This window comes from Myripristis murdjan, chromosome 24, assembly GCF_902150065.1.
Source record: "Myripristis murdjan chromosome 24, fMyrMur1.1, whole genome shotgun sequence".
Classification (NCBI taxonomy): Eukaryota; Metazoa; Chordata; class Actinopteri; order Holocentriformes; family Holocentridae; genus Myripristis; species Myripristis murdjan.
Window position 1 is genome coordinate 20,460,063 of NC_044003.1, and position 25,161 is coordinate 20,485,223.

Genomic DNA, 25,161 nt, shown 5'->3' on the forward strand with positions numbered 1-25,161 from the left:
ATAATCCTCCAAAATACAACAAATGCAAAATTAATGCTCATATTGAGAGTAAAGCGTCCAAATGAGAGCACTTGTACTGCTGTAACTAGCAATAAAAAAACAAAACTGGGGCCAAAACAAGGACGCTTACGGAACAAGACAAGAGTATCACATCCACCACTGCTACTAAAAAATATAAGGGAAACACCGGTACACAAATATGCTACTTCTTATGTTAAAATACTTTTTAAGAGCTGTGCACTCTTGTGTGGTGTCTATAAGGTTCATCTTCAGATCCAATATCCAAACAGAAATGGTAGTAAACAGGAGAGAAACATTCATGCAGACATCAGCACAAAGTTTTCAGCAAATAATTTGTCTGAATCCTCCATCATAGCTCTTTAAGAGCCGCAGAGGCCACCAAACTTTTAGCTTATGAGGGCAAGATCAAGGTCTCACATTTTTCATTGCCCCCCCCATCGCTTTGAACGCCAGGTAAGTGATACATACATCAACAAGGTCATAAGTTTGTAATCAAGATTCTTAAGGAGCCGTGAGAGTCTCTTCCAATGCGTTTTGACAGAAGTAACCACACAGAAGTCTGCTTGCAATAGAAGTCACAGCATTCAACACATAAATGCCTACAGATCCTGTGCCCTGTATTGTTGATGCCACATTGCAGATGCTGATGTGGTTTATGAACTTTGCCCCCACCCCCCACCCCCACCCCCATCCCTCACTCTGCATTGTATACTGTACAATTTAGCACACATGGAATAAAAAATAGGCTCTAAAAAGATCCTTGTCACAGGTAATAAAGCATTTAAGTCCGGAAGGGCAGCCAGTGTCTGAGCTCGTCGAAGAACCTCCGCACGTTCATGACGTAGAAGTCGACGTTGTGAGAGAAGTCGGTGCATATGTTGGAGTACGTGTCCACCAGGGTGCAGTAGAGAGCCGTCCCACCGATGCTGATCACCACAGTAACCAGACACAATAGCAGCAGTATCAGGCAGGAGTCTCCACCCACCTCGTCTGCATTATGCACAGAAAGAGAGAGAGCACAAATGTAATATGCTTCTTTATGGTTCCGAAAATACTTTTACTGTTCATTTTGTAGCACACAGACTTCACTAATGGTGGGATAGCATATTCATATAACATATTCAAATGTGCTGCTATTTTCTACTCTCTGTGGCTGGTTTATGTAACACAATAGTGACTTAGACTATAGCCTTTTCTGTAAAGCTTTTAGATTTGGTGTTTGAAATACTCGTCAGGTAGGTCTTGACTGGGAAAAATCCTCTAATGCACACGAATGAATGCATTTTGTGTGGCAACGGCAGCAATTTGTGTGGAATAAATACAAGAAATGGGTTGTTGGCATGAGCAGTCATAGCCACCATGGCAGTGAAGGCAAACCAAGGACCACAGCCTACAGAAATTAATTTCTTTTTAATTGTAGAGCGATCTCTGGTAAGTGCTATAAAAAAAAAAAAAAAAAAAAAAAACACCAGGGCAATGAGCACACAGCACCAAAGATGTTGCCAAAATAATAATAACAAAGATAGAATCATGTGGATTACCATTTTGATATTTTTGGAAAACAAAATGAGACAGACTCAAAGACACAAGGTTTTGAACATAAAATGTTGCACTTTTTGGCAATTGTTGAACCAGTGTTTTCCTTAAACTTCAGGACAGATCCCATAACTAACTTCATATGTGGAAACCAAACCAGCTTCAGTGAAATGCTGTTATTTTAATAATGGAAAAAACAATAGTAACAACAATCAATAAAATTAATTAAAACCTGAGGAACAATGTCATTTGTCAACAGGCAGCTCACACTCTATGTGTGTACCTGTGATGTATGATGTCTTTCTGACTGGGTCTGCATGTCGAGAGTGTGTGTGTTCACTGCCGTCCTCTGGCTCACTGAGGATGAAACGATTTTATGTGTGTTTGTGTGCTAGTGTTATAGCGCGTATTATGGCCTATGTGTGTGTGCGTGTGTATGCCTGCCCAAGTGGTATGGTGTGTACCTTGCTCTATGCCGTCCTCTGGCTCACTGAAGCGAACCTTGCGTTTGGAGATGTTTTTTGTAGCAGCAGGGCCGGGGGGAGGCAATCCATCCAGCGACGCTCTCCTCCTCTTCAGAATGGACACCAGACCATCTGGGGAAGAACTCTGAAAAAGAAACAGAGACACGGAAAATTATTAAGGATGGGTATTGAAAAAATAATTTCTACCTACCAGCAACATGGTGGTTTTTTTTGTTTTTTTTTTAAGTTTTCTCATTGTTGTGCTGACGTGCAAAGTTTGCCGTAAATGGAGAGACATAAGTAAAGCTTAGTTACAAAACACTTCTTAGAAAGAAACTATAAAAATAAGGCTGAAAATAAGAATAGTAGAATAATAAAAGTGGGGTAGTGAAACAGTGCATTGCACTGAAATGGTAATTTAGATAAGACATAGTGTAAGACATAACATCAAACACAAAGGAAAGACAATAAAAATGGGCTTAAAAAGATAAATAGATAGATAGCGGTAGATAGGCAAAATAATTCAGACCTGGTGTTTGACCATGCAATGCTTTGCATTTATTTATTTATTTAGAAGAGGTAGTGCGACAGTTCACTGGGACTCACTGAAGAGAGCCCAACAAAGGAGTAAGGCCTATTAGTCAACAGCCAAGCAGCAATATTTTCAGATGAAATGGAGTAGAGCAAAGAGCAGGGGTGTTGCTAGACTTAAAGCTCTACTGGAGCACAGCAGCACTCACATGCCTGTAAATCAGACCTCAAACTAAGGCAAGTACAACCGGCATCTTTATTAGAAATGTCATTGCTGATTCATAGTCTGACTTTGATGCATGTCAAGTAGAGATTACACTGGCTCAAATTTGAGGCCTTGCGTGCTAGTAATGCTTCAAGAATGCAGAAATAACAGAGAACTCAAACTGTTTTTTTTTCCTGCAAAATGCTTTGTGAAAAAAAGAAAAAAACTGTTGACTATTAAAAGAAAAATGACCCACAATACAATGCTGTGGTAAGCTTAAAAGTTTTCTGTAATGGGTTTAATTTAATATAAATGTAATAATAATAATAATACTTAATGTGATATTAATGTGTAAGAGAGGAGTATGGGCCTTGATACAGGGCAGAATTTTTAGGCAATGTAAATTAGCAGTATTATCCAATAATATTTTCTTCATTGCTCAATTGTTTATAGCCACAATTATTTGAGATATGTGAGGATTTTGTGTTGCAGTTATATTATGATATTTTGCACTGTAGCTAAAACACTGAGTAAGAAATAATTACTAATGATTTCACTAACGATTTCCCCAATTTCCTTTATAAGGAATTATTCAATGCCCCAGTCTACAGACAGACCATAGAGATCTGCTGGGAGAAAAAAATATTATCTTTCACAGGTAAGAGCACCTTTTTGTTTTCAGGCTCACACCAAGACATAAAACACTTGATAATTTCAGTCAGGTGTCTCTCATACTTTACATGTGTAAACCCTCTGATTTCTTGTAGAGAAAACTGATGGTGGAGATGCTGAGGCTTCAGCAGCAAAACCAGCTCTTGTCTCAGCTGTCGGCTGAAGACATGACCCAGTGGCTGGTGGAGCAGGGCAAGAAGACCTTCAGGGAGCCGTGAGACATACACACAGTCCTCCACTCAATCTGTCATCAACTCTGCTCATGTTGACTTATTGTGTTTCAAATGAGCAGGCAATAGAGCAAAAGTAAAGAAAACTTTTCTGTTTGTTTTCTATTTGAAGCTTGTGGAGGTTCTCAGCTAAACCATTTCAGCTCAGATGTGCTGGAGAGCATTGTTGCCACCACAGCGGGGGAAATTTCTGCCATCTTTCAGCCCCCAAAACATGCAGAAACATCACAAGTGTTGATGACCACAGAGGTAAGAAGAGCTGCTCACATGAATCATAGAGTAACAACATGAGACTGCAAAGTAAAAAATATCCTAGTTTCATTTTCCAAAAAATTAAATCAACTTGTCTTCTTTTCAGATGGAACGGGATGATTCCTCCCATGACGGAGGTTCAAGCCAAGAGCCTGGCCAGGAGGAGGACTCCACATCCACCCTTAAAATTGACTCTGCTCCTGTTGCAAACTCCACCAACTTCCATGACCGAGGTGTGAGCGAGGAACCTGGCCTGGAGGAGGCCACAGTATCCACCACAGAGATGGTGTCCTCTGGTGCTTCAGCTCCTCTGGAGCCTCTGACCCTCCCTGCTGAAGCTGCTGCCATCACTGCAGGGCAGGAGGACTTGAGCCTGTGCCTGGCTGACAACGAGGAGCTTCAACTCTCCTCTGACACCATATCAGGTAGGAGTCTGAGAGTGTCTGAGTCATCAGGCCCGTTCACTCTGTAGCTGATGGTTACTTCCATCAAGAAGAGTTCAGGCACTGACTTTGCTCTGTGACGTTTCAGAGGTCAAACAGACCAAGTCAAGGACCAGGACAACAATCCAACGTTTCCTCCATTGGCTGCGAACAGTCTTCTACTGATGCTTCTGTCTGTCCAAGGACACAGAAGAAGACTAAATTTCTCACTAAAATAAATAAATAAATAAATAAATAAATATGCAATCAGTCCATATCAGAGACCATCTCTTTTTCCTTGTAAAAATAAGTTGTACAAGAAGCACTGCCTTAATGTCACTCAGTACAATAAGTGTAATTATTTTACAAAATTTTACAAATAATAGCACTTCAGTGAGTATGTTGTGGAAATTTAAAAGCCACTCTCAGTGGTATACATGGTATACTGTACGTCTTGTGTTGGGTGTTAACGGTAGGGTGTAGTTTTTCTGCAGCTCTTCCAAAGTGTTACTGTGAGGAAGTGGGGCCTTGGTACACTCTTATAGGTTGGTACACCACAGAAATCGTTCATTTCAGTGAATCTTTAGGAATGGTACAAAAATGAATGTTCCCTGTCACTGCCACACACCATGAAATTTGTCTGAACTGCACAAACATTGCCTTCACCCCTAAATTTCTTTTAATCCTAAATTGATTTGCCAGGTAGATACTGTAGCATCTTCCTGTGGTCCTTATTTGCTGTCACAATACAGCACCATGTGACCAACTTTAACAAGGCAAATTCACTGCTTCTCATTCTGATGTTGAAACTGCGGTTACACACTGCAGTCAACAGAGGTCAGTGAGGAGTGAAATCCCTGGCAGCGCTTTTAACGCCACCCACCCAAAGTGATGAACACCCTTTGACCTGATCATAATCTCTCCTCTAACCACAGGGTAGAAACAATAACACATGCTGCGCAGTCATAATCCCGGCTATTGAAACTGGGTTACTTCTCAAGCTGTAAGCTTTATTTGATGTCACATTTTACAGGCCAATTATTCTGTGAGGTCAATGGGTCAATATCAAGCTCTGGTCTTCTAATTCAGTAGATCTCTGCAAAGGCATTGGGATATCATGTTGGATCAACTGTCTGGAAAACATCCAGAAATATTAGACCATATTCAACTCTGGATTTTCCATAGTGTCCCTATAAAATGGTGGTTTTAGGTGATTTAAAGAGAAGTGCTACACAGATTATAAAGTCATATTATTGTGACAGACAGGACAAAATAAGTGTGAATGTGAGAATGAAAAGCTCTCTTCCAAAGCCAGAAATCACACAATAATTCACTCTGCACTATTGTCAAGATGTAATGTCTGCTTCAGAAAGAGTTACGTTTTTTGGCTTTAGGAGAGGGATGTTCATTTTAGTTTTAGCTCAGCACTTCCCTTGTTCAAATCTGAAAATTCTTGGGTTCAGTCCTTTTTGAAATATAAGAGCTCCACTGTGAACTGGTGATATATTTAAAGAAAACGGCTAATATGTGTAGAAAAAACACAGAAAAAACACAGTTTAATTTTAAGGTCAATAAGGGCTAAAACTTATTAGTGTTCCTTAATGCTGTCCTCTCTAATGTGGCAAAATTAACATTAAGGTCTCATTTCAGGACAGTAAATTTAATTTTCTACTTTACTTAGCTAGTGAATCAAATTTTCCTGTCAGCTGGCTCAGTGTAGATGCTTCTGATGTTACTAAGTTAAGAAATAAAACAAGTATCTAGAATTTGTGTATGTAGAAAACCCCCTACTTAAACTCACAAAACTTTCCGTTCCTTACAATGGGAGTCACACCCACACCGAAGCCAGTCAAACCTCAGTTGGATTACATAACAGCTGTAATCCTGGCCACGCTGATGCTAATGCTTCAGCCTGCACCACTTGTTTTGAATGGCTCTGGTTTCAGTCCCACCTCTAAGGAGAGGCCCCTTCAGCTCACTGTGTTTCAGGGAAAGGAGGCTTCTCAGCTCAAGCCCAAGATCAATTATCAGTGCATTTGGCTGGGTGTATTTCCCCAGTGTCAGGCCACACCAGCTCACATGGGCGGGCCCACTGAAGGTTTTGGAACAGACAGAGGTTGGAGATGATCTCACCGAGGAACCACAGAGATCTGCTGTGGGAGTGTCTGAACAAGGAGGCGGAGCTGTGGGTCAAGACCACGTAAATAAATAAATAAATAAATAAATAAAATAAAAAAATACAGCTCACTTTCTGCTGTTGTCTATAGAAAGTAGAAAAACGACAGTGAAGATCTAAAAAAACATCAAAAAGAGGAAGGAAGGAAGAATCAGTGTGAGGAAGAACGAATGAATCCAAGGGGAGAAGGACAGATGGAAGGAAGGAAGGAAAGGTGAGAGTGATAAATGTGAGACAGGAATAATAAATTTAAAAAGATCTGGGATGGCATTCAGCCACATTCAGTACATTCATTCCCACATGGGCTTCCGTAACACCAGGAATTAACATGCATTTCATATCCACATCATGTCTAGATATGATTTAACTGGATTACACCTGACATTACAATCTGTCTCCAGTGCTCATACTGAGATCAGATTTCTCTTTCCCTCCTTAAGAAGGTTGCAGGTTTCATCATCACCTCTCACAATGTCCATTCATTTATTATTTTGAGCATCTTGCTTGACTTTTCCCCTATCCACAAGTATCCTGACAATCCATTTTTGACAATGTGAGCCTCCTTTTTGATTTGCACGCACTCCCCCTCCTGTCTCTGCATGCCAAATCTTATCTCTGTGTATGCAGTTGATTGATGTTTTTCATTTACTGTAACTCTGTTGAAAAGCATTTCTGACAACTTGCAGGAGTGGTTTTCCATTTCACCTTGTGTAGATTAATACCCGTATATTATACACTGTTACTCTAGCTCAGTGGTTTTCAAACTGGGGTTCTGGTGCTCTGAGGGGTCTTTGAGAGGGATCGAGGGGGTCCTCAACAAAGGAGGAATAGTTTAATTTCACTATTGTTTAGCTCATTAAAATATATAAATTTTAGTTTGAATACTATTATTTCAATCTTTATCAATTTGTCAGAGTTCAAGTATGCGATATAAAACAATTTAATATTTAACACAAACCAAATTATATTTTCATATCAGGGGTCCTTCAGCCAAATAATAATAATAATAATAATAATAATAAATTCAAATGATGTAGCCATTGACCTAGCCATTTACAGTCGGTTCATTCAAGACCTATTATAATGCCCAAATGGGTTCTAACAGACAGACAGACAGACAGACAGGCAGGCAGACAAGATAGTGTATTCGTACCCCCTCTGTGTGCGACAGCTTGGCCAGGTCCTTGGCGGAGGCCTGGGGGACTCCTGTCGGCCACTCCACCTTCACCTCCTCCTCCTCTGGCGTCTCCTCACACAAATCCTCCTCTTCCTCCTCCTCCTCTCCCACCTCCTGCCCTTCCTCATATGTCTCCTCCTCTCCTCCTTCCTCTTCCTCGCCTTGCCCCTGGTGGTCTGTGTGTGGCGGAAGCTGCTCTGGTTCTGCGTTCACACTTTGCTCTGCCTCTCCTTCATCCTGGTGTGTTGTTTCAGGTTTGTTGTCTGGAATATGAGAGAGGCAAAGGCCATTACTGTCAGTCAAGCTTTAGGCTTTATATGAGCATACACTGATGGAGAGCTTAAAGTCATTATCTACTCGCCCTTGTGCCAGCTGAAACGCAGTAAAACTAGTTAGCTAGTGCAACTCTGCAGCAGTCCACTCCAAAATAACTGATATCAATGGATGATTTTTTTTTTTTTTTTTTTGTAATTCTAAAATGTGCAAAAATTACTCCATACACCTTGGTCAGCATGATCTGAGCCTTCCAAAGTCAATCAATCACATCATGAGTGAAAAAGACCAATATTTACACAGGGTAGCATAAATCTTCATTGGCTGAATGGTTCCTTTGTTGTCCTGTGTACATTAGCAGATAAAGCATAGCGCAACTGTTGCCAGGATTAGGGCTGGTAATTTGAGAGAAAAATGCCTTTGAAAAGCCCAGAAATGGTGGAATAGCCTAAAACGCAACAGAGCTCCTCTACTCTGTCTCCAGCTCTTGTTCCCCACCATCTGAATGAAGGAAAAAAAAAAAAAAAACAGGAGCGGACACCCCACTCTCCTGTATTTTAAGTGCCCTTGGAAGGAACTCACATGCTGGAGAAGTGCCAGCAGGCTTTTATTGCGTCCCTCATGAGTGCAGATGAATTGTGTTGGCCCCATCTACTTGTTTATGTGCTTGTGTCTATCTGGTGGGTAAAGGCGGCATCAGTGTCACATTTTTATAACCTTTCCACACTGAGTCATAAAAATAAAAAATGAAATGCTCAGTGGGACTGCAAGATAAAAATGAATTGATGATTTTGACATTAAAGGGCTGAGGTGTTGGCAGGGGATGTTGCAGTCGTCTGACTGACTTGTTGATGCTGCAGTTAAATTGTTTCTCCTCTCATAGAAAAAAATACTTTGCTTGTTTACCTTTTCCATTGTGGGATGGCGGTATCTCAGTTTTGTCCCATGGCCCCACTATACTCTGAAGGTCTTTCAACATTGCGTTTGGCGTGATCTGCTGAATCAGATACAGTTGATGCAAAGTTATTTGTTGTGTACAAGAGAGCAAATTTTGAAAGTGGTCTCAGTGAGGCGAAATTGTAAAAAGGGGAGCTGTTAAAATGTCTTACCTTTTCAACATTGAGGGACGGTCTGAGTGATGACATCCAGGCAGTAACAGGAAGTCACATAGAGGCAGAGGGGAAGAGCAAGAGATGGAGAGATAGGCCAAGCAAGAAAGAAAAATAAAGAATAAAAGACAAGGTAAACAAACAATGGGATGACGAGAGAGAGAGGTTGGATAAAGTTAAGTTAAAGCTAATATGTCTGCAGGCCTTTTAAGCAGCACTTGGTATCCAGCTGAATCAAATCCGCCTACATGAAATAACTGCGGCTGTGAAAACATACCAAGAAAGACACGGCATAGGTGGGGCACAGGGCCGTCTGGCATGCAAACCAGCTGCCTGGTGAAATTCAGCTTTCTGTGGAAAACATGTATCTCCAAAATATCATCTTGTCAAAAATATTGATTTTCTAGTTTATGCCCAAGGATCTCTATACCATCAATGTATCTTCACTATTTTATCAGTATATAGTATTGGTGCCTGACTCCTCAATTAGTATTTGAACTTTTTTATTCTTCACATGGGAGACAAAACCATCATTTATGGTAAGAGTGACAAACATGGTTCTAAAAAAAACATCAATAATAGTAATGGCAGAGGAATTTAGGGTTAGACCCAACAACAAGAGGTTGGGACTTTTTTTTCACAGGCTGTTTCAGTTGTCTGCAAACTAGGAATGTACACAAATCAAAGCCAAAAAAGGGCAGGTGAAAAACAAGCAAATGATGAAAAAACACAAATGAATGGCTCACACACTGCAGGACTCCAATAAGTGCAATAAATAAATGTCGGAACACCATTTTTTTTTTCAAGCTTGCAGGTCTGATGTAAAAGTCAATTTAATTGAATGCATGTACATTGCTTTCTGCATTACACAGAATGATGTAACCATCGAGTTTTTCTCTCAAAGCCTGTACTGGTGATGAGGTATGATGGCTGTTCACAAGATGAGAAAAGACCTTTTTTAAGTGCACCTTCCCTGCCATGGTCCTAGCAGCCTCAACAAGTAATGAAAATAATTACTAAGTGAGGTTTATAATAAGTCAGCTTGCCTGCATTCCTATCTTTACAAAGTATCGCTTTGGTTTGTGCCATGAATCTTTTTCTGACTTTTCCCCAGCTCGCTCATTTTGGAAAAACCCCCTTCAATTTTCAAAGGCGCCTTATAACAGCACCACAGATCTGTTATATCACAGCGTCCTACTTTAATTCTATCAGTATGTGAATCTGGTGATCTTACATCTGCACTCGCATGATTTATGCATTCACAAACTGTGTTTTGCAGCTGTTCTACCAACTTTTGTTTTTAATCTTGTCAGAAACAACCAAGCCTTGTTGTTGCAGACTGTGGAGAGACGCACTGCCATGCTGGAGTGACAAGAAAGCAAAGTCTATAATATTATCATCTTTTTGGCTTTGACATTTCCCCCTTTGGTACAACACACAACCACTAATATGACAGTCTTTTATTTTTCAGAGTTGTTTTAAAACAAATCTGCAAGCCCTTCCTTCAACAGAATATAGCAAACAGTCTCTTGAACAAATTTGTCTTAGTTTTAGTCTAAATACTGTGTCCGAACAGTAAGCTATGTGCAGCAGGTTACTGTAACTTCATGGTTGTCAGGTGGTAAGTGCTGTGTGTCCAGGCTCTGTGCTGATGTACCTTTGGTGTGTCTTGCAGATCTGGCTGAGGGTCTCGATGTGTTCCTGTCCAATGCTGTTGCTCTCAGCGGGCAGACTGCTCTCAGTGTTCCTCCTCTCCCTCCACTGGCTCTCTGGAAACACATATGGTGTACAGGTGGATATGCATGAACATACATGCATCTGCACGCACAACATACGCATGAAAACACAACAAAAGCTCTGATTTAATCATATTGTTATTTTTAATCAGTGATTAACAGCAGCTAATAGACTCTACTGAGCAGAGAAAGTCATTGCATGCAGTACCCCAGTTGTCCTGCAGGGCGGCGAGGTTGGACAGCAGACGCTCATGGTAGAGCTTCTCCAGCTGTAGGAACTGGACGGCCCACTGGTCTGGTAGCACCAGCAGTTAAAGACAACAACACACAGCAACACCATGTGCAGCGATGCTATAAAATATCAAGGCTGTTGGAGCGAGCTGGTGGCTCAACAGGTGGGGCGCATGCCACTTTTCAGGGCTGGATCCTGACTGCAGCGTCCTGGGTTCAAGTCTGTACCCAAGCCGTTTACTGCATGTCATCCTCCCTGTCTCTCACCTGCCTTTCCTGTCTCTCTCTACTGTGGCTAGAAATGCCAAAAAATATAGCCTACTTTTAAAATAATAATAACAAGAAAGTATCTCAGCTGTTACATTCCACCTGCAATGGAGCTGATTTTCATGGTTTCATATCAAAGTTTCTTTGGTTTTCCTTGCTTTTCCATCTTTCCTTTTTTTTTTTTAATCCTGAGTGACTTTGACTGAGGCTCACTAAAAACCCAGTCCTGTACAATTTCAAAAATTACACACAAGGTTTTATTTTTGTCGTTTCCTGGAACTTTCATCCAACAGCAGTGATATAAAAAGACTAGAAAGGGATGGTCCACTGGTCTGGGAGCCTCAATAATTGCAGGCACCAAGGTACAAATTAACTCATACCCAACAATATCATCTAAAAGGACTTCTTTATCATTTTTAGCATGACACCAAAGCATGTATTCATACTTAAAATGAAGACATGTACTTGAATTTTCCCTGAAACTCAACAAATGTATGAGGCTGGTGACTTATTCTGGAGGAAAGACTGGCAGTTTAATCAACACTGCCTTATAATAACACACAAATCAGCTCCAAACACTGAAACCAGGAGGTCTTCAGGCAACCTTTTGTTTAGAAAGACTATCCCTTTGCTTTGAAAAGTACAAAGGTTCAGTCGCTGCAGTAGTTGTCCATTGACAGTCAACCTGCTGAAGTGTCGCTGAGCAGGACTAAAGCCCTCTCTGCTCACTCACTGTAATTAAAGTCTGAGTAAAAGCACCAGCTAAATGCCTGAAAATATATAAGAACTTCATGGTCCGCTTGTCTGATAGCATCAAAGATAGCAACAGGCTGAGGAAATTACATAATGACCAGGATGAATGTGCATGCGGTCAGGCGACATTGTGAGAGAGGATGAATGGAGACGTGTCTACACACATAAGAGCATTTTCTTTCTCTTACACTGCAGGGCAACAGCAAATGAACACGACGGCTTAAATAAAAAAAAAAAGGTCAAGGACTTGATACTTCACATTTCAGGCATGCTCTTATCGAGAGTTATTTACAATGAGTGCTACCTAGAAAAGCATAAAGGAAAATAGTTCACCTCAGTATGAGAAAATTATGCGTTATTGGCTTACTGGCATGTCTGCTTTAGTTGGCAGGACCATCAAGCGCACGGCAGAGTGCTGGACTTATGCTCTCACGGTGCTTGGCTACAAAAATGCTGCACAAGCTGTTCTGGAAATACCTGAAGGACATTTTATGCTTTTTAGAGATGTAAAAAGATGGCAGCATTAACTTTTGGGAGAGGGATGTGCTGCAACTACAGGTGCTAATTCACTGTCTTTGGTGGTCCTGCTAACTTCAGGGGGCACTTTGACACTTTGATACAGTGGTGAGGAGAAAAAGCACAAGTGTTCCCTCTCCCTGCGTCACTGCTTTGAAAACTGCAATGCACTGGGCAGACATGTTCACCTGCTTTTCATTTTTAAACCAGAGAAACGAGCACTGAACGCTTCTAGGACATCTGGCAGTTCAACATATGCACTCTCACATGCGGAGATAATGCCTCTCTCAAATAATACCTAGATATCGATCAAGCCCTCAAAAACATGCTTTGGCGTTTCTAATCCTTTCTCTTTATGAGCCTTAGACAACACACACTTTACTGACAACAGATGTAACAATATATTGTTTTAAATTGAATGTGATCTTACAGCATAAAGTGCGAGAAAGAACAGGAAATGAGGCAGAAAGGAGTATTACTCATCTCAAAGTTCAAATCAAATTGTTTCTGTACATACTAGACAGATGCATTATTCAAAAGCTCTGAATAAGCATTTTTTCTTGAGGACCCAATAATGGATACTGCATAAAAGCAAAAACTGAAATGAAAACACTGACACATCTGCAAACCATGTAAGCTTTTTCTAGAATATTACCAACAGGAAAGTGGTGGTGTAGTGAAATAATTGGCTGTCAAACAAATGCAGACAAATTGCAAATCCTCACAGTGCTCCAAAGAGCTGTGAAGTAATAACTTTTTTCTAAAGGGGATGTTACTGTAGTCAGTCAAGATTAAAATATTTCCTGATCAACCCACACCCCACCACACACACACACACACACACACACACATACATGCAGTACACACACTGTCCTCCCTAATGCAGGACAGTTTCCAGGGCAACAGCACAAACAGGCCCAGCGCCAGAAACAACTGCAGGGCCTTCAGGGCTTTGAGCCAAATTATGGGGAAACACCCACCAGCTGAGAAACACACGAACACACAGACAACAACACAGACTGATGTACGGACAAGGAGAGTTTGTCAGTTTGACAGAAAGACAGGCAGGAAGTCAGACAGACAGACAGACAGAAAGAGTTTATGTATTGTTTTGGTGTATGACAAGTTCCAGTATGTCTGCTGTATGTCTGCATCTTCTATTTCTATTCCATACTATTTCCACATGCAGACTGCGAACTTCTATCTGTCTATGTTTATATCTACAGCACAGAAGTGGAAGCACAGGTTGAAAAATAAGCAGGTTCATCCATATTTGAATTGTCTTGTAGTCATTTTGTGATTAACAACTATAGATCAATCCACAGGCGAGAGTGGGTGCACTTGTTAAAGGCAGAATGATTGGCATTGTCCTGAAAGACAATGTATAGATTCATACAAGAATAACCCCCCTCAATCATCACTTATGAGCCACTAGAAGTGTGTGATGGTGTGTGTGTCTGCAGAGACTCTGCCCTCTGCCTGGATTTTCTTTTTAGGCGGAGCTCGGGGCCGTTTCTGAGTGTAGGCCATCTACACTCAGAAACGCCTACATGTTCGTTTTCCATGCTCCTCCACATCACATCCATACAATCCACTTATCCTGGTGAAATTTTCAGCAGCTTAATATATCAGTGCAATTGTCTATATTCTGTTTTATTACTTATCATTTTTATTACTATGCTAATATTTTTACAATTACATTGCTACATTTAGATTATAGCTCATTTTCTATAATATTTTTGTGCTTACACACTTTATACATTTTTTTCCTAATGAATCCTCTTATCTTTGCTGCTTTGCTGATCTTACAACACAATATTAAACAAACTATGAATTGTCTACTAGAACACAAGACTTTTGCCAGATCAAGGCACAACCCTTCCTGGTAAGAATGACATCTTGAAAAACTTTCTGCTGTTCTGCTCTGCTTAAGGACATTCAGGGGAAACCCCTGCTAAACCAATGCAGATGGAAACTCTTAGTCCATACTGTGGCAAACACTTTTTTTTTTTTTTTTTTTTTTTTTTGTCAAATCATCACTAGTGTCATTGTAGCTTAGTCACAACACTGCTGGAAATACTGGTGAGTGGCAAATGTCACACCACACATAGTAAAATAAGAGACATGACATCACTCAATACTTGAAAGGATACAGTCTTCTTTGAGCGAGCAGGCCAGGGCAATCTGAAAAGAAATGCAAAGGAACTGATTAAACAGAGGAGGAACACTTAGAGGCCACTCACACTGGCAAGTTTGATCCGCGCCCAAGCACGATTGCCCTTAAAATCCGGATTCTTTGACCAGTGTGATCGCTCCGTATCGTGCTTGAATACAGCACACTTCCCCCGCTCTGGCACGGTTGGAGGGGGTGTGCTTCTGCACGGTACGGGCGCGTACATGAGCACATGCACGGTCACGCACGCAGTGCGCGGACGTAAATCATGCAACTTTCCTCCTGCCTCTGCAAAACTGTTTAATGTGCGCAGCGCGATTACCGGCGAATGGCCGCGTTGCGCAATCAATAATCAACCATGTTGTCTGTGTCATTGTCCGTTGTGCTGCTGCAACCGCGTATAAACAAAAGTCGGTTTATAATGAAAGTACAGCAGTCTGTGTGTGGAGATCCGGCAGACCTGGTGCTGGCCGGCACCGCGTCGGCACCGGCCGGGACTGGCCGCGGCACCGCGCGGTGTGCGGCCACCCGGTCACCCGGTCTGCCAGATCTGACAGGTGCCGCTCCGGCTGTCAGTTGGACCTTTCTGAAGAAGGAGGAAGTTACCTCCGAAACTGTCAAGGTAAATAAACATCCCATGTCTGATTAAAAGGACCACAAACGTTTTTTAGTTAAAAGGAAGACATGATGTATTTGAACTACATTGATTTATAATGACGTCGGGCCATGCCTGTTGTTGTCGTATTTCAACGTGATGACGCGCACACCGGGGGCAATCGTGCTTGGGCGCGTTTGGGAAAAAGGCAATGTGAGTGCAGGCCAGCCGGGGACTGGGGAGGGGGGGGTTTTGGCTTTAGCACGATACGGGCTCAAACTTGCCAATGTGAGTGGGCCCTAAATAGCCTTGCAGCATCCTTTGTGTTCAGTGAGCTGCTAGTAACTCTGAATCAAGTCACATGATGAATCTATGTTCTGAGTTTAATCTGAAGGATTGCCACTGACCCATGAAGTCACACAGCAAGCAGTGACTTTAAACTGTGTAGCCTGCACACTGAAAAAAAAGACACATAATCCACAAAGAGCGTTGCACATTGTGCTGTTAGGATTCTTAACACATGCGTTGTCACCGCGTTGTTGTCAAACACTAATTTGGCTCCTTGATCAAACAGGTGTGCCGGTCTGAAATTCTCCAAATCCCTTCAAAGAGGAAGACCACATGACAGCTTCGTACAAAGAGGCAGAGCCACGATGTGCATGAAGTCACATGCATCTACTTACGGTCATAAGCATGTCTCTCTTGCCTTTTTCCCATGCAAGTGCTTGTACCTCCAAGTCCACAATTAGTGCACAATTTAGAGAGGGGGATGTTTCTTTTCAGCCTAATCTGAAATTAAGCTATTATTCTGTTATTCAAATCTACTGTATGACTGTGTCCGTTCACTGGCCTGTTAGGATTTAAAATGGACTGTCTGATAAACATCAAAAAACAACTATTTTTAGTTGGTTGGTTAGACTGTAGTGTTTGGGACAGTGCATATACTGTTAAGACTATCTATGCCAATACCAAGGGTTAGTGTATTATAATGTTTTTTAGCTGGCAATATTGTGAGAGAAAAAAATAAATTACTAAGGATCACTGGCACTCAGCAGATGCAGCTTGCTCATGTCTGTATATAAGAAGTCCTAAGCCCTTGCTGCAGTTTGCCACTCCCACTTTACAATCAGATCACACAACTACATACTAATAGACTCAAATAGACTGAATTTCTCATTAACCCTGCATAACCATAAACCTAACTATTTCTAATAGAGAGATTATTCACCCTTGTCGCAGATTCCCTGGTTATCCAATTAAGTTCTCCTTTCACTGCTTTATTTACATGGTGCTCTTTGAATATGTAGCTGTATTTTGTATTTATTGTAATCCCTTCTCGCTAAAAGTCACATTAACATCTGGCAAATTCATCAGTATTGAACTTAAATAGTAATGTAGACCTTTATGTATCTACCACCTGAAACAACCCATACATCAAGCTGCACAATGACCAATACACAATGGACAAATATACTCTGCTGTTTCTATATAACAGCCAGAATTACCAATGCAAGTAGATGCATTTGAGCTGCAAATTGGACTGGTAAAGTGTGTGCATGTTTGTATTTTGATTTCACTGCATTACTGTATGCCATACATATCATTTCCTATCTCCACAGGGATGAATGACATCCTAGACCAAACACTGGTGCTCTATTCAGCAGCATCGACTACCCATGGAACGTATCTACAGTATACCACTGAACTGATGCATGTCTATGCATCTCTATGCATCCTTAATTAATTTCACACCCACTCAAACCATTTAAGCAGCATGTTGTCCACAGTATGTGTCTGATGTTGACCACAGAGCTTCTTCTGCAGCGAGACGGCAACCAGATGGAAACATCTTAACAAGTATGAAGTTTGCTGTCTGCGAACCCTCCAGTTAGACAACTGTGTCCTCACTCCACCTCTCTGTGAAACTAAAAATATTTTTCTGGGATATTCTGGCTTGTTCTAATGTTTCCTACAAACAAAGTCAAGAAGATCATTCCCAAAGTATACAAAAATAGTAGATCTTAATGACCAAATATGGACCCAGTCACTGCTAAATGTAGGCCTGCGTGTCCGTCCCTAATACTTACATACACTCCCAAAGCAAGATAACAGTCTGAAATTATTTTTATATAGAAATAAAAGTTTGTTCTATTAATTTGTTTGTTCAGTTCTTTTGCAGTTGAGCCGAATTAATTGATAAATACAAGTCCTGCATGTTTTGACCCATATGCGTAAGAAGCAGCCAAAAATAAAGTAATGATGATTGGGTTCATGTCTGTTTTTTTAGACATGCTACAAACACCACCATTCAGCATCATCGGTGCTTCTTTTCCTTTCGAAGTACGTGAGGAAGAACAGCTACGTCTTAGCTCCATGATTACTAGAGCTGGCAGAGAAGCAAAGTCAACTACAAGCTTTTCAAGGCCCTGGCATAGCTGAGTCCAATTAATCATGCTGTTTAAGTGTAGCTGGGAATCGTTATATAATACATGAGCAACATGGAGACAGCTGATGGTTTTTCTTTTTTTTTATCTTCTTCAAGTGTACAGAGAAAACAAATGAGTTACACTGTGTTTATCACACCTCTAATTAGCTTGTCGAGTTGAACACCATAATTACGAAGTGAGGCGGAGTGGGTGGAAAGTACAGAAATGAACAAGAGAGCAGAGGCATCACACTTAACCTGCAATAAGAGCAAGGCTGAGTAAAAGCAAAAAAGAAAGATAGAAGTGCATAAAAACATAAAGCCTGGAGAGCAAGCTACTCTGATATGCTTGATAAATCCCACCTCTGGGGATTATCTGGTCTCTCTCACAGCAAATCGGCTAAATCAGAGGGAGTCCTTTTTAAAAAGAGGTGATGAAACACAGCTCCAGAGGATGACATTTCACAAAACAAAGAACACACATTAAAATCAGGTCAAGAGGAAAACCACCATGCACACATACAACATGAAGCCATTTTGTTGGGCTAAATAAAGGCACAGGGCTGGGAAAATAATATTGTTCCTCTCGCTTTTCTCGCAACGCCTCGCACAGAAACACACACCTGGTGCAGGGACTGTGGCAGCAGTGTGTCGTCACTGCTGTCTCCAAGGGCCTGCAGGGAAGCCAGCAGCTCGGGGCTAGGGCCCGGGGGTCCATCTCTGCAGACACTCCCTCCAAAAAGACAGCAGAAACAAACTCTAAGTTACTACAAAATAAACTGAATGTTTCAAATGTTTCAGCAGTGTATTGGTATTCTGCAAGATCCTTGTTTGTTTGCCTTGTTTTGCCTTTAACTTTACTAATCTGTACAATCTTTTTGTACAATCTGTACAATCACTTTTTTCCATGGATTTTCAAGTTGCTGTGTTTTCTCTGTTCAGCCTTGATAGATTTCACAGCTAATAATAGCTACCCAGTTCTTCTTCTTCTTCTTTCACCAAACAAAAACCGCTGATACTGGAAACACACACTTCATCACTTCCTGCTTTTTTTTTTCTCCAGGATAGACCTCCCTGAAAAGCAAATCTACAGGCTTTTCATGAACTAGAAACAGTTTTAATCTCAATATTGTTATATCAGTCAACTACACAGAGAAGAAAAACAGATATGACAATCTTAGAGATTATTACAGATTATTAGAGGTATAACTTATAAAATAAAAGCCCTGCAGCTGATGGATAATACAGGTTTCTGTCAGGTACTTTAACCAGTTCACGAAAGATGAAATAAAACACAAAAACTATTGTCAAAATATCCTGTTTGCTGCATGTTGCACCTCAGCAGCCACAGTCTGCACATCAGAGTGTACAGTATGTATTCACCATGTGTGCGTCTGGCACAGCCATCCCACAGGAGTCGGTTGATGCTGAGGCCGACTGACAAACAGGCTGTTACCTCAGCAGGTTGCCACCGGTGACAGCTTGTCAGCCCCTAGTCTGCAGCCATTATCCACAATTAGCCACTATTAGCTGTGCTGTACCATTGTTACATGACATTTCATATCAAATCCAGCTGTGGAGTACAATGTAAGCATCTGATGGTATCTGCTGAGGCTAAAGCTTTGCATCATCCTGAGCATCTTAAGCCGTGCTTATAGCAGGCTGCTGCTGCAGTATGTGGGGAAATCACAGCCCACAGATGGAGGATAAGCTCCAACTTGTTCTACAAAGCTTTCAATCAGCAGAAGAAGGTGTATTATCATTTAATTCTCCCTTGGCGTTGCCTGATTAATGCCAGGCCAGGATGGTTTAAAGAAGATAAACTAACACTCTGGAGCATGCTGAAGACTTATGAAGATGTGAGCATCCTCATTAGCTGACACTGCAGAGAATGGCAACACACTGCATTCATGTGTTATGCAAAAAATAATTAATAAAAAGGTTTTATACCTGTGGCACCATCGTTGGACGCCCCCTCTTCTTTCTGTGTGGCCCCGGTGTTAAGACCTTTGTGGGGGCTTGTGTTCTTGTTGCCCATCACCTCCGTCACCCTGGTGGTCTCCTCTGTGTTTATGCTGCCCAAAGGCTGCTCTGTGATCCTCCAGTGGGCTGTAGCTGAATATCTTTGGGCCCTCAGTGGAAAAGCATCAATTGCTACTGACTTTTTTCCAGAATATAAGTCTTTGGTTGGAAGAAAAAGCTTTGAGTGGGCCCTGAAGAAGATTGAAAAGGGGTCCTAATGCTGCAAAATGTTTGGAATCAAACCATGTCGCTCAGCCTCTGAGGTTCTCAGCAGGTTAGAGTTGTGGTCCCACTTGAAGGGGTTTGTGATTTAATCCTCTGTCACTTCTCTTGGGTGGTCAAGAGGGGAAAGCTTTTGAAATTTCTAGCACAGTCTGCGATGGCGGGGCTTTAGAATTGTGGGAAATGTAGTTCTCCGTGCTCCCAGATAGTCTCTGTAGTCTTCTGAAATGTTTGCCCTGTTTCTTTCCTCTCTCTCTTCTTCCAGGCAGAAAGTGTAGCTTCCCCTCCTTTTTCCAGCAATCTGTTAGAAATTAAATAGCCACATTTTAAAGAGGCGGTGGAATTAGTCTCGGCCATTTTCAGGGACATGCATGCAATATGTTCTCGCCTCTAGACTTGAGATGATTGTTGGAGAAGGAGATTGATAGAGAGAGGACAGGCAGACAGAGGGGACAGAGGAAGAAGAGAGATGAATGCAGGAGAACAAGCAGTGCTAGTGAAGTGGGAGTTATGTTGTCTGAAAGGGTTTTCTTTGTGTCCGAGCCATAGCTGCCCCTCCAGGCATGGCAGAGCACTTCATTCTGAATGACACTGAAAATAACTAAATTATTATTAGTCTGTGAGTAGAGATACTAATAATGTATGTTACATCACAGACTTACAGTACACTGTATACTAATAATACCTTCCTCCAACTTCCTCTATCAGGACGCAGGGTTGAGAAGTGAAACACAGCACCTCCCAGAATCTATCCAGGAATTTCAACTTTGGCTAACTTTTCTAAATGGACACTTACAACACACAAGCTCTTCCTTTTTGATTGATTGCATAATGTACCCGCATTTTTTGACTGGGAGAGTGCTGCAACTTGGATTGGACTGAACACGGACTGAGAAACACACATATATGTATTCATTTATTTTTCCAAGACTTCTGAATCCGAGTGTACATGACTGCGAGTAACATTAGTCTATCGGCTACTGTAAGTCAAAGGCCACATGCTAGTCAAACTGTGTGTGACCGACTTGTTCAGTTTTGCTGTAATTGTACGTTGCTCTGGCCAAGAACATCAGATCCAAGCCTGAAATGGAAAATCTAGTCCTCTCTATTGACATGATAATACTGCACTGAATATGAAGCTAACATGATTACAAGCTTATGTTTCTGCAGGGCAAGCTGAAAGTTAAAGCTTGAACTCTCATAATCAGTGATACTGGATTTCATCATATCTCAGGCATGACTGGAGTGTGCTGCATGTAGTGCTGGGCAATATATCGATATCAAGTAGCGATATCATGATATGAGACTAGATATAGTCTGAGATTTTGGATATTGTGATATCATGATCTGGCATACATGTTGTTTTTTCTTGGTTTTAAAGGCTGCATTACAGTAAAGGGATGCAGTTTTCTGAACATAATAGATGGCTCTGTGTGATCTATTATTTACCTTTACCTGTTTGGTCATCAAATCCAAATGACTGATTGTTTATCAAAAATTTAATCGTGTAAATATTTTGTGTACGGACAGAATATCAGTATTAAGGTATTCAGTCAAAAATATCATGAAGTGAAATTTGATTTTGTCCATATCACCCATCTCTGGTAGCAAGGGATTTTCCCGGCATATTTCACATTTTTAAATGGTGGCTATCTCAAGGAAGCCACCACTCTTAAGAAAACATGAGCAAATTCATGTTGAATCTCTATTTTAGGCATTTAGTCAACGCTTTTATCCAGGCTTACAGTGAGTAAGCAGATATGGTTCAATCAAAATCTATTTATCTGTCTATCTATCTATCTATCTATTTATCCATCAAGCAGTCTCTCCAGCTTCCCACGCCAAAATTGCTTTTTCCGTTGCGTAAGGATTTTCAGAGAGGCTTCCTAATTCATATGTTATACTATGATGGGCGCCTTCATCGATGCAACATGAGTGCATAAATCTATTTTTGAGGCTTCCCGTGCTCTTCCCACTGAGTTATAAACAACTCAAAATTAGTGTGCTGTATGAGGAACTCCATCTCTCCCATCACAATGCTAAATTTACCCAGAAGTTTCTCCATAAGCAAGGGAAAACCATGGCTTCTAAACTATTAACGGGACTGGGTAGGCAGGCTATGGCAGAGCCAATTGATGTGCTAAAAACTATTTCCATCTCATGAAATGCAGGTTTTCAGCATGAGTGGCCCGAGGGCATGAAAACAGCGTGCAGCAATGCAACTCAGGTGGCAAATTAGCAGCCATGTGAACATCTCAGAAGTCTACAACATGGAATGTGACACATGGTACAAACGCTGGGAGCAGTCACTGACTCATAGGACGTGTTGAAATGGCAACTCAGGTACCAGAGTCCACATGAAAATCAACACAAATGTTTTTTAGGTTTTCAAATAAGAGATATCACTTGTTACATATTGATTGATTGATTGATTTGATTTATATCTTACATGATTTGGATATAACTGCACATACATGGGCTGTTCAAAAAAAGAGACAACATCGGGTTTGATTCTAGATTGTAAGATTGCTTCTGGAGCTTTTATTGTTCTTTTCTTTTACCATTTTCTTATTAATACTTTGCTATCATGAGGTGGTGTCATCGCCGTCCAACTCCACATAACTGCATGGCTCAGATAGCACAGCACAGAGCCTCCATTCACTTTACTCATGAAAATGCATGCCTTCCCATTACTCATTCATTGCTCTGATTTGTTGTGGTACAAGCCGAGGATACACTCGGAATCCATTCTGTAAATTACTTGTGCACACAAAATGGCAGTTCAAACATGTTAACTGCACCAGCTCACTAAGTGAAAACAATACTTGGATTTGTGTGAGCAGTCAATGGATGGCCTGTAGTCCTGTTTGAAAATGAAACAATTGTCACAAAAGTGGGTGGCAGTGCATGTGTGCATCTGTGTGTGTCTGCATGTTTGTGTGTGTGTGTGTGTGTGTGTGTGTGTGTGTGTGTGTGTGTGTGTGTGCTCCTCATGCAAAACATGAACATGTGCAGCGGGGGCGCGTGCAGCTGATGCTTCCATATCACAGCACCTCCAGCTTAAACAAGCGGGTTACCGTGCCTACATCCATTTCTCATCACTTGTGCCTCGTTTTACATCACGTGACTCAATGCAATTTAATAGCATAATGATTTTTTCCCCCACTTATAAATAATATTCTTTATTGTCCACTGAGACTGAAATACGCTATGTGATGGTTTAGGATATTAGAGTCCGAAAAATCACTACCCAACCCTGTAGAGATTCATAGTGTCTGCGGCAGGATACTTAACAGCGAGTTTATGGCATTCTTATAATACTTTATTATATTCGTACTGTGATCCTTAGGTTACTCATTAAATATTCCGAGGGCTGATTATGCTAAGATATTTGTATGACATCCCTCTAAAATTAATAATAGTATTTTAAGTCTTTTGCTCAAGCAGAATAGGTGGCACATCCAGAGAATATGAACATTAATCCTTCGCCCCAGCCCTTCTACATCGTAACTGATGCAAGTTAAAAGATACTAAAGCGGAATACGGGCACCACAGGACATTAGAACAGGGAATAGCCCACAGTATACTCACTCTTGCTAGATGTCCTGCAGTTTCTCGCCAAGATATCGACGCCCTTTGCCGCCGACGCGCTCCGCTCGCCTCTCTGACTACAGCAGGATCCAGATGAGGCTCAGGCTGTCATCCGTCCTCCTCAGAGATGCTCCCTGCGCCTCCATGGTTGTTGTTTACGATCCGATCCGGGCATTTTCTATCTCCCCTCACTGCAAAATGTATATGCTTTTATGTTTTCATTTATTTATTTATTTATTTTGGGGTTTTCACTCGCTGGCCAAGGGTGCCATCTTCCGGCAGATGTGTCACAGTGGCTGCTGGGGGATGCTGGGGCCAGCTGGGCTGCTGGCTGCTTATGTAACAGCGCCAGCACCATGTCAGATGATTGTGCTGTAAGCCGCTGAAAGTGTGCATGGGATTACAAAAGGTAACAGCAGAGACAACGCGCAGCCTATTCTCTGCTGCTTAGCGTTATTATATAAGCAGACTGGACCGTGTCATGTTTCTTCAGGTTGAGCTGCTAAGGACTGAGATGCTGATTTGTGAAGGCGTACATGTCCACACAATTAAATATTATCTGCCACTTTAATGTGGCGTAGTCTTTAGCTTTTTCTAGCATCTGAAAGCTTTCAATAGCGTTTAATAGTAGTAGTAGTAGTAGTAGTAGTGGTAGTAGGCTATGGTGTATGTCAGCTGTGCAGTCACTATACAAAACTTCAAAGATACTCAAAATTAACATTACAAAATCTATGTCTGGTTATTTTATTTGTTTTTATTTATAAGATGTAGTTATGCATATCCGTGCATTGCCTACTTCTATAGGGGGAGAATAAAAACTCAGCTGATGAGGTATTTCCTTTTAATTTGACCCCAGTAGTTCCCACAAAGCACCAGGTTTCCTGCTTTAACAGGGTTTCTAATGTGAGTTTGAAGTGGCTCTTGGGGTGAAAATCTTGTATGAGGGAGAGATACCACTTGACTTGCGAGTAATAACTGCCAGATAATGAAGTAGCTTTGTCAAAATGTGATAAAAATGATCATTTGAATGGACTGAGGAAATGATAGGGTGTAGGGTAGTGTAATAACATTATAACATCAGATCAACAATTTTTAAAGGTGTATTATTATTCCATTACAGTTTCAACGATGATGCAGTCATTGTAATGGCCAGTAATAACTCAAACACTGGAAGAACTTGACTTTAATTAATTTTATACTAGTCAGATTTATGATAATAATCTTACCTCATCAAAATGAACAGGTTTGATCATTTTTTTTAACACATATAGGCTGTCGTATTGTTATTTCTGCTGGTAAAGTTTGTATTTTATTTTATTATTTTCAAATTTTATTATTATTGTTGCTGTTGTTTGTTTGTTGTTATCATCATCATCATCATCTTTTTTTTTTGTTTGTATATCTGTACCTCAGCACTGCTGGGAATTAGGATTATTGATTAAAACAATCAATTAGTGTTATTACACGGTAAGTTATTATATAGCAGTCATTAATTTATTCCACAGTATAGCACAAATTTTCAAAAATTCACAGTGGTACACAAAGTACAAAATTCTGGCACA

At 41.0% G+C, this 25,161-nt stretch overlaps 1 protein-coding gene across 1 annotated transcript; it reads right to left on the minus strand.

Annotated features, from left to right (window-relative positions):
* Window positions 1–680: 680 nt before the first annotated feature.
* Window positions 681–23,760, minus strand: cnstb (consortin, connexin sorting protein b). The gene is made up of 11 exons (XM_030047028.1): window positions 23,600–23,760; window positions 19,715–20,309; window positions 18,388–18,497; window positions 14,725–14,755; window positions 11,013–11,099; window positions 10,726–10,837; window positions 9,069–9,090; window positions 8,866–8,953; window positions 7,663–7,949; window positions 2,022–2,166; window positions 681–1,011 (listed from the first exon to the last, which is right to left on the minus strand). The coding sequence occupies exons 2-11, from the start codon at window positions 19,800–19,802 to the stop codon at window positions 803–805; spliced, it is 1,179 nt and encodes a 392-aa protein (XP_029902888.1). The 5' UTR covers window positions 19,803–20,309; window positions 23,600–23,760; the 3' UTR covers window positions 681–802.
* Window positions 23,761–25,161: the final 1,401 nt, after the last annotated feature.

What these genes read in the sequence shown, in the direction of transcription:
- cnstb (XM_030047028.1), bottom strand. Translation starts at nt 19,802, where the DNA reads ATGGGCAACAAGAACACAAGCCCCCACAAAGGTCTTAACACCGGGGCC. An exon ending in GTCCAACGATGGTGCCACAG is followed by an intron (nt 18,498 to 19,714) that starts GTATAAAACCTT and finishes GTCTTTTTGGAG; the next exon opens with GGAGTGTCTGCAGAGATGGA. An exon ending in AGAGGACGGCATAGAGCAAG is followed by an intron (nt 1,012 to 2,021) that starts GTACACACCATA and finishes TGCATAATGCAG; the next exon opens with ACGAGGTGGGTGGAGACTCC.